Source organism: Ptychodera flava, chromosome 5 (assembly GCF_041260155.1).
Source record: "Ptychodera flava strain L36383 chromosome 5, AS_Pfla_20210202, whole genome shotgun sequence".
Lineage (NCBI taxonomy): Eukaryota > Metazoa > Hemichordata > Enteropneusta > Ptychoderidae > Ptychodera > Ptychodera flava.
The window spans coordinates 14,508,004-14,517,967 of NC_091932.1; the positions used below are offsets into that span (position 1 = coordinate 14,508,004).

The 9,964-nt window shown below is 36.3% G+C and overlaps 1 protein-coding gene across 1 annotated transcript; it reads right to left on the minus strand.

The window, feature by feature from the left end:
- Positions 1–4,153: 4,153 nt before the first annotated feature.
- LOC139132502 (uncharacterized) lies at positions 4,154–7,627 on the minus strand. Its single transcript, XM_070698825.1, has 3 exons — positions 7,234–7,627; positions 4,703–4,837; positions 4,154–4,563 (listed from the first exon to the last, which is right to left on the minus strand). Exons 1-3 carry the CDS (start codon positions 7,444–7,446, stop codon positions 4,303–4,305), a joined length of 609 nt encoding a protein of 202 aa, XP_070554926.1. The 5' UTR covers positions 7,447–7,627; the 3' UTR covers positions 4,154–4,302.
- Between the last annotated feature and the right edge of the window lie 2,337 nt (positions 7,628–9,964).

Below are 9,964 nucleotides of genomic sequence, written 5' to 3' on the forward strand. Positions count from 1 at the left end.
TTAACGGTTATCTTTCTCTTTTTCCCATTTTCCAAAGAGTACAACGTCATCTATTGAAAGGTTAGCTGTACGACTCTCTACATGTAAGTGTAGCTCTGATAGGAAAAGGATGGCGTTGTTGAGCGTTTTCGTAACCAGTGTTTTCACAATACTATATTTTGAGTCTGTTCCTTTGTCTCAATTCACTCTGAACTCATTTCGTATCGTTCGGTAGAAGAAAAGTGTTATTTATGTGTGCAAGACGAACTTCTACGCCAACCATGGCCATCGCACTCTTCATCATTCAAATTAAAATGATATTTCCAGATCGTGTATATGTCTATCACTGTAGTAGCTTTTTATGTCAGTCGGTCTGTCTCGTTGTCTATCTACCTTTGTCATCCCATTTTTGCCAATCCTATCTTCAATCATTGCTTGTCATCGTTCCTGTCCCAAAATGAGCCCTCCTGAATATCTGCTTTAATGATTCTCACCACGTTTGTCCTGTTACGTTTTGTTTCTGTTGTCTGTTAACATTTGTCTGTCTGTGTCTACCTGTCTATCTGTCTATCGCGGTGTCTGGCTGGCTGGCTCTGTGTCCCTGTCTCTGTCTGTCTGTCTGTCTGTCTGTCTGTGTCTGTGTCTGTGTCTGTGTGTTTGTCTGTCTCTATCATTTTCCTTGTTGTCCGCGACCTGATCACTAAACCCATACGGTTCTGCTTCATATGATACGCTGTATTTGTAAAAGCAAATCAGTAAATTTTATCATTTTACCAAAAAAATGTTTAGAAAAATCGAGAATTGTGATGATCATGAAAGTTTTATACATGAACGATGTCTTCAGTATCTTGCATATTAAAGAAGAGGTATTGGTTTCCTTCGTTCTATTTACACTCCTCGGCAATCGAATCGGAATTATAGAATTTCTTTCAGGCGTGAGATTGCTTTTTGCACAGTCAGAGTGCCGACGTATCCCCAGGCAATCGTTCTCGTCAACAAACATGTCATCAAGACCGTTTATCACGCATTACAAGGTGATGTGCATTTATAGGTCGCAAATATAGTGTAACGTACTTAATTTCCATTTCAATAATGCGTGTCTTTAATGTCTGATATCATATTTTACTGTTTTCAGCGATGATTAACTATATTTTCATCTTTTGATGATTATAATATTTTTGTGGTGGATAGCTAGGTGACTGTAAAATAGATCTTGCTTGTATTTCCTTTACTACATGGTTGTCGCAGAGATGATGGCCCTTATTTACATTCCAAGTTTTGCTGATGGGAACTACAGTAGCGTTATGACTTCCCAAAATGCTTTGAAAGTTAAATGCTAGATGACACGCTTATACATCTGGTAAAATTGACTTCGAAGTGGTATTGCCCAAAAGGAGTTGTAATAATCATGTACAAATTATTACGATCTCCGATTATGGGCGCTCGTATATATGTTTGAATCGCTTTCAAATTATAAGTCGCGCCACACCTTTGCATTTTACGATTGTAGCCAATCTTTACATCTTTTACATTGGGAGTTGTAACAGACTCTCAATCGGAAAGCAACATTTGTGTGATTTTCAGTCGTCTGCACGTTCTGTTGGTATACCATGCCCATTTGCCATTCATAAATTCAGTGGCTCACGTAGGTTCGACGTAATGTGTTTTTCCAGTTTCCCTGAGCATACATTACCATCTAATCTTGATGCTAGTAACCATGGAAACATATTCATTTTAAGAGTCTAGATTACGCAATTGCCAATGGTGACGTCAGATTTTTGTCATATCCCGTGTTTAACACCAATTTTAAGATTAAAATGCTTAAAGAAAATTGTCGATCAAAAATATGTCAAATGAAATGCTTCATTCTATGTTAACTCATCGAGATGGAAAGATCTCTCTCTCTCTCTCTCTCTCTCTCTCTCTCTCTCTCTCTCTCTCTCTCTCTCTCTCTCTCTCTCTCTCTCTCTCTCTCTCTCTCTCTCTCTGATGACAACCTTGCCAGAAATGTATAAGTTCGCCCTCACTCTGTGGGTAGAGTCAGCTTCGATATACAGCAGTTAATTAAATACGGCTGTATGTAATATTTTAAAGGGATACAGTCGTCGGAACTGCGCTCAAAGGTCGTATGGGACCCATACGACCCATGGCAACAATGTATCCAAGGCACAATGGTGATTGATGACAGTTAAAACATGTCTGTCATAATCTATCATTGTATAATTTAAATGTTGCAGCTATGATGATGAGGTGCATCTTGATATCGTGTACAAAAAACATTGTTTGTAAACAAGAAACTCGCACAGGCGTAGTTCCGACGACTATATCCCTTTAATCTAGTCGCGGAAAGCGGACATACATGCAATTTCCTGTAGAGTATAATGGTATCATTTGACTCACGGACGATGGATGAATCGGCGTGGTGCGAGACTACCAACTGAGTCCTGTCAACAAATATTATCACAATGTAGTTAATGAATCACGGCTATTTCACTGAAGCGGCGATGATTTACATGACGTCGACGGATGTGTATTTTTGTAAAAAAATAGATAAGGCCAAAGGCATAGCAAACAAAGTCGTGTTGTTCCGGTTACCTGACCTTACCAAAATTATATCTACCGACCCAAACTTTTTAAAGACGTTCGCAAAAGCTGAAATACAAGACCAATAAAACATAAAAAAATCAGACGAAAACTACAAATTCTTGAGAAAGTCAAATAGATCTGTACGCTACGCGAGCGATGTCCCTGTAATGTGTACGCGATTTCATTCAGCAAATGCGATCATGGTTACAAAAAAATACCTTTTGTTGACCGCTGTTAATCACTTTAGCAAAGCTTTCGTTTTAGTTTTGAGCGATTCCGAGAAGTTTGAGAATTTCAAAAAAAACCAAACCATTTTAAGATGTTAAATAAAACCATGACAGCATTTCGAAATTCTTGGATTATCTGATGATTTGTTACCACAAGGTTGACAAGACAAAAAATTAATTAATACCATTAAAGGTATACGGTGACACCTGTAATCTAAATATGCCAATGTATGGTCAAAGGGGCGTTCCTTGGTATTCAAAATACCCATGTGAGGGCACTGTTTTTAAAAAGCGGCCACCCGCTTAAAATCTGTGATTGGTTAGATTTTCTCTTTCCATGGTAACTGTGGCAAAATTGAAACAGGTGACAGTATACCTTTAATCAACCTGACTTTGAAGCTTTATCAGGTACAGATTTCAAGATTATATGAACTGATTGATGTGTTTCTGCGAAAATCTCGATCAAAAAAATTAGTTTGCAAAGACCTCGGAAACTGTTATCCAATTGGTTAGCTGAATCTGACCGTTATAATCGAATAATACAAATAGACTCCGTAAGTTGCTGTGAATAGTGACAATCGATCAATCAGATATAATTTTCCGAGCAAACAGCACATCAGCAGTGAATTTTGAACGTTCTTCCTCCAGTGCAGAATACATGCTCATGGCCACACACTACCTGTCGCTCATAAAGTTTGAAAGGAGTACACCAAAACTTCGGCGCTGCATTAGCACCTACAAGTTTCTTTGGAGTGTCAGAATTAATTTTACCAACTATAGTGATAACGCTTTTCTAACAGTTGCGCACCCCTCATCAGAAATAACCTCCCCTCATAGATTCCCATGCTTTAACACACACTAGTGTGTGTTATAGAGTGTTATATACATCCCATATATATATATATATATATATATATATATATATATATATATATATATATATATATATATATATACCATAGTTAACTTTATTGATCTTTTGAATTTAGTTTCAATCTTCATTGAAGCCCTTGACTTCTGTTTAAATACAAACGACATTAAATGCATGCAATCATTTTTAAGTCACCCGTGTAGTAATGGAAATTGTAAGCATTTTTTGACATTTTCAGGGTAAAGTACTTACCGAAAGTGCCTCCGTTAAGATACTTTGATGAAACGTTCATTTAGCTAATTGACTGAAACCATCTTTTTCAAAACAAGACATAAATAAATTGAAAGCCCACTCTGTATTTGCCCAACCGGTATAGGCTTTAGAACTAGTGCGAGACAGAATGCTGCTACCGGATCACATGAATGTACAGGGCGTATTTGGGTCAGTGATGCAAGGCTGTTGGCTGTTAGGCCAAAAAAAAAAAGTTTGTTTCTCATCCTAGGCATCTTGCAAAAATGATGCGGTGACGCGGTTTGTTTTTATTTTGCTGCTACTTTTTTTTTATTCAACCATCAACAACGACGCGCTTACAACATGAGAACATAGGAATGCATGCAGAGATAAATGCACAGCAAATTTTTAGCATATCAACAGTGCTGCTTTTTGACTATTAGTGCAGAATGCAGTTTTGATAGCTTTCAATGACATAGTGTGCAGTTCTGAATGGAATGTTACAGCACGACTGTCAGTAGGCAGGAGTTCATTCACATTGACAAACTTGTAGTTATCCTTCTCACGTAGAGCAGCAATCACTGGGGCCAATTTCCTTGAAGTATCCAGAGACTGAAAAGTTGCAACTTTCAGTTGAATGATACCAATGGAATCATCAGCACCAAGTACCTTGTAAAATTAAAAAATTAAAAATACCAATTAAAAATGAAATCACATACAATTGTAGAATACCACTTGGTATATTGGGAGCAGTGAATATGTGTTTTACTTGTTGTGTGTTATGGAAGAGGTATGAATCAATACTCACTGGATGCAGTAATTTCTGCTGACTTGAAACAGAGACACACTTTTCTTTCAAATATACTGCATATTTATGAAGATTCTCTGCAAGAGTTTGAACAGATTTTCTGATCTTAGCCCACTCATCCTTCAAAATCCATGTCTACAAAATATGAGAGACAAGAAAAGTTTGAGAAAACACTGAAATGTTTCAATTACTAATTTTCCTGTATAAATTTTCATAGTTGCACAGTTAAACATGTTTTCATATTCACAATCAAATAATTGATTAAAAAGACTATCACAAACAACAGCATTTCAAGTTGTATTGGTATGTCTACAAAATTTTTGAATGAACAACACTATATCTTCATTTTGTGACTTCATCAGGGATACTGAATTTTATCACTTGTCATATGAAAGTGTTCTCATCCATATTAAAAAGTATTTTGCTTGCCACCATCACAGAGTTAACCAGATATAAACTGTAAATGCTCACGTGTTTCATTATATATTGAAGTTATGTGTAAATTTGAACCTTTGCCACATGTTTGCAACTTCATTGAAATTATTATGATCAACATAATGAACAATAATCACCGCCGATTAATTCTAAAAGGTCATGAAGTATACAAATATGTAATTAGCTGAAATAAAAATATTAAAGTAATTTTACTGCTCTTATTGTATCACCACTTTATCTAGCAAGTGTAATTACCATTGGCCAAGTCCTTCAAGCCATATATGCCGAGCTGTGAAAGCTCATTAGATATGCAAATTATAAATAAGCTGACATGAAAATGTGAAATGACTATCGATATTATTTTGATCTAGTACCTGGTATAATCATCAATGTACATGGCATGTTTTGCCAACTTTGATCAAGTAAATGCCGGTATATATCCCTAATAAGCAAAGTTAATTAAATATGTAAATTAGGAAGTGGCTTTAGTAAAAATGCTTAGTGATTGTCAGTAATGTTGTATCATGGTATCTGCAATATGTGTAGCATATTTTGTCAACTTTGGTCAAGTCAATTCAGACATATATCTCTAATTAGGAAAGTTCATTAAATATGCAAATTAGGAATTGGCTGAAGAGAAAATGCTTGATGACTTTCAATAATATTGAATTATAGAGTCTTTAATATACATAGTAAGTTTCATCAATTTTGATCAAGTCCATTAAGATAAATATACCTAATTATGAAAATTCATTTAATATTAAAATTAGGTTTTGGCTGAAGTAAAAATGTCTTTTGACTTTCAATAATGTTATATCACAGTATCTTTGATGTATATAGTAAGTTTCAACAACTACAATCAAGTTAATTCAGATTTATATCCCTAATTGGGAAAGTTCATTAAATATGCAAATTCGGAATTGGCTGAAGTAAAAATGTTTAATGACTTTCAAAAATGTTGTATCATAGTGGCTTCAATACATGTAGCAAGTTTCATCAACTTTGGTCCAGTCATTTCAAATATATATTCCTAATTAACAAAGTTCATGAAATATGCAAATTAGGAATTGGCTGAAATTAAAACGCTTAAAGACTTTCAATAATGTTAAATCATAGTATCTTTAATATACATACCAAGTTTGGTTAATTTTCATCAAGTCAAATCAGACATATATCCTTAGTTAGGAAAGTTCATTAAATATACAAATTAGCATTTATCTTTCATGTCACCCTTAATGGTTCCCACAGCTGATATATCTTGGTGTGATCAACATTTGTAGCAAATCTCATCAAATTTTGTGAAGTTATTTTTAATATATATCCATTTTTTCTAAATCATTAATTATGCAAATGAGCAAAAAGTATGCAAGCCAGACCCACCAAAAACTAATCAGTTCTTGCCATTTGCTAACTGAATATATGTACCAGATTTGATTCTGATCTGATAAGCCGTTTTTGAGAAAATGGACCAACAGACAGACAGACAGACAGACAGACGGACAGACAGACAGACAGACAGACATCACTGCGACATATGCCCACGTGTGTAAACACGTGAGCAAAAAAAGTACAATGACTGGAGACTGTGTGTATATATATAGCTACATATAGAACTTCTTAAAAATTTTTCAAGTGAAAAAAGATGGAGGATGAGTCAATTGTATATTTGTTTTAAAAGGTACCTGGGTTAAAAAAGTACAGTGACTGGAGACTGTGTGTACATATATATAGCTACATATAGAACTTCTTAAAATTTTTTCAGGTGAAAAAAGATGGAATTTGAATTTGAATTTTTTAATTTAATTTTTCTGAGTCAATGCATCCATAAATGGATTTTCATGCATTGAATAAAATACACAAAGATACACTAAATATATACATATAGGTACAGTATACAAGACACAACAATAGTAAACAGAAAATAAACAATTCAAAAAGATGGAGGATGGGACAATTGCATATGTGTTTGAAAAGTTACCTATTAATAATAATCAGTTGTAAAACAATTTTGCATATATTATGGTAAATCATAATTTGTCAAATACACAGGGTATAGGCTAAAATAATGACTATTTTCAATGTCTACCTTTCCTTACCTGTTCAAGGATGTTGAATAATTGCTGTGCTATAGATGTGAGTTCGTCAGCATTCGATGGCTTCAATACGTGTTTGTGAGATTGTGGTAAATTGTACCCCTGGAATATATCAAAGTTCTCTGGTATCGGGCAAGATCGTTGATGGAACGTTTGTCGATGTGGGTCAGTGATCCATAAACAGTCTCCGAGAACACGAACAAACTGATCTCCCATGGATTTACTTTGTTTTTGCCACCCTAGATCTTGACCTTGAAGCCACCTCACAATGGCATTATGCAGCTGAAATCTTGCGTTTGGTCTATCTATATTTCGGAAAGCTGGCCACACTTTTTCACCCCGAGAACGAAGCAGTAAATCAAATGCATTCACAGTAGGTCTGCTGCTTTTATTTGTGGGGTTTTCATCATTGTTCAACCATAGGGAATTCAGTCTCCGATGATGATGATCAGATGGTGACGATGATGATGATTAAACATTAAAAATGAAGGAAAATAAAAATATAATCGGACTCAGTAAAGTTGTTGTTGTTGTTGTTATTGTTGTTGTTGATAGTATTTGATGAAAAGTATGGGTTGCAAATTCAATACAGCCAAACTATACACATGCACTGCAAAATTCAATACAGCCTTTATAGTATACTATACACATGCGCTGCAAAATTCAATACAGCCTACTACATGTGCGTTGCAGCCTAACTATACTATGCGTTGCAAATTCAATACAGCCTAACTATACATGTGCGTTGTTGCCTAACTATACATGTGCGTTGCAAATTCAATACAGCCTAACATTACCCAAGGGTTGTCACTTCATTGCCACACACTTTTTTTCAATCGCCAAAAATGCACCTAGCAAGCATCGAAATCGGTAAAATTCGACGTATGGTCAAAGCACATTAGTCCTTCTCAATCATACTCAGACATTTTTACCTCTTACCCATGAAAAGTCGACAAATCGGCAGGTTTTTCAATGCATCTCGTCGTCTCTTGATTCCAGATTAAAATACCCCGCGAAAGATCTAGTCACGTGGGCGCATTTCAAATCGAACCAATAGCAGAGCTGGATGGGCCCAGCGTGAAAACCCGGCAGTAACGTAAGTTTCTTACGTCTTTTGAAGACTATGGGTTACACTGTCTGCGTGCGTCTGCGTATGGAATTCTGGTAACTTTAACAGTTCCAGTTCACCCATAGCAAGAGAACGTTCTTTCCAAAGACGTGAGAAACTTAGGTTACTGCCGGGTTTTCACGTCGGGCCCATTCTTTCAGTACGGGCTCTGCTATTGGTTCGATTTGAAATGCGCTCACGTCACTTACACACCCGCCGTGCCTTTTAAATCTGGAATATAAGAGACGACAAGATGCGCGGAAAAACCCGCCGATTTGTCGACTTTTCATGGGTAAGAGGTAAAAATGTCTGAGTATGATTGAGAAGGACTAATGTGCTTTAACCATACGTCGAATTTTACCGATTTCGATGCTTGCTAGGTGCATTTTTGGCGATTGAAAAAAAAGTGTGTGGCAATGAAGTGACAACCCTTGGGTAATGTTAGGCTGTATTGAATTTGCAACGCACATGTATAGTTAGGCAAAAACGCACATGTATAGTTAGGCTGTATTGAATTTGCAACGCACATGTATAGTTAGGCAACAACGTACATGTATAGTTACGCTGTATTGAATTTGCAACGCATAGTATAGTTAGGCTGCAACGCACATGTATTCTATTGAATTTCGCAGCGCATACTTTGTTCTTTTCTGCAAATACTATCAACAACAACAACAACAACAATAATAAAAACAACAACAACAAATTTACAGAGTCCAATAATTTTTTATTTTTCTCCATTTTTATATATTTAATCATCATCATCATCATCATCAATATCGCTGTATTGAATTTTGCAGCGCATGTGTATAGCATAGAGGTAGCTTTGTGTACTGTGAGGCTGTATTGAATTTTGCAGCGCATAATTTGTCCTTTTCTGCAAATACTATCAACTACAACAACAACAATAACAACAACAACAACAACTTTACTGAGTCCAAATATATTTTTATTTTCCTTCATTTTTAAATGTTTAATCATCATCATCATCGGAGCTCGAGGACCCTATGGTTCAACGTAAACTGAAAGTACTTGCCAAAGTCTAAGCTGTCGGTAACTTTCGCCGTTAACAGTACGCTCTGGAACTTTCCATTCAACTCCTTCGACACAAGCACCTAGCACCTCGACACAGCACTGTTCATAATCATTCTGTAGGATAAATCGATCGCCAGCGGACAACACTCCTCTTGTGAGGTCTTGATACACTTCTGTCAAAGAACACTGGGCATTTACATCCACGAGACCAAAGGGTCTCAGTACTTTCGCCCCGGTCGTCACTTGTATGGAGATATTTGAAATCACAATACGCCATGCCTCATTCTGTACACTGCGCATGCCTAGTTAAGTTTACATATGCAGCCGTGTGTGGCGCACTATCGTCGCGTATTTTTGCGGGTTTTTTTCATTTTTTTTTCGTTCCCTCTTGAGATGCAAAAAAAAAAAGGTTGGCTCGGGCGAGTCGCAAAGCCCGGACCGAGACGAGACGAGACGAGACCAAAATGACCCCTCAGACCAGGCGTTGTAAATACATCATATATACAACACTACAGAAAGCTTGCAGTTTGTTGAGAGTGTCAAAGATCGATGCACAAAGCAAGAGATAGCACAATCAACGATTGGAACAAC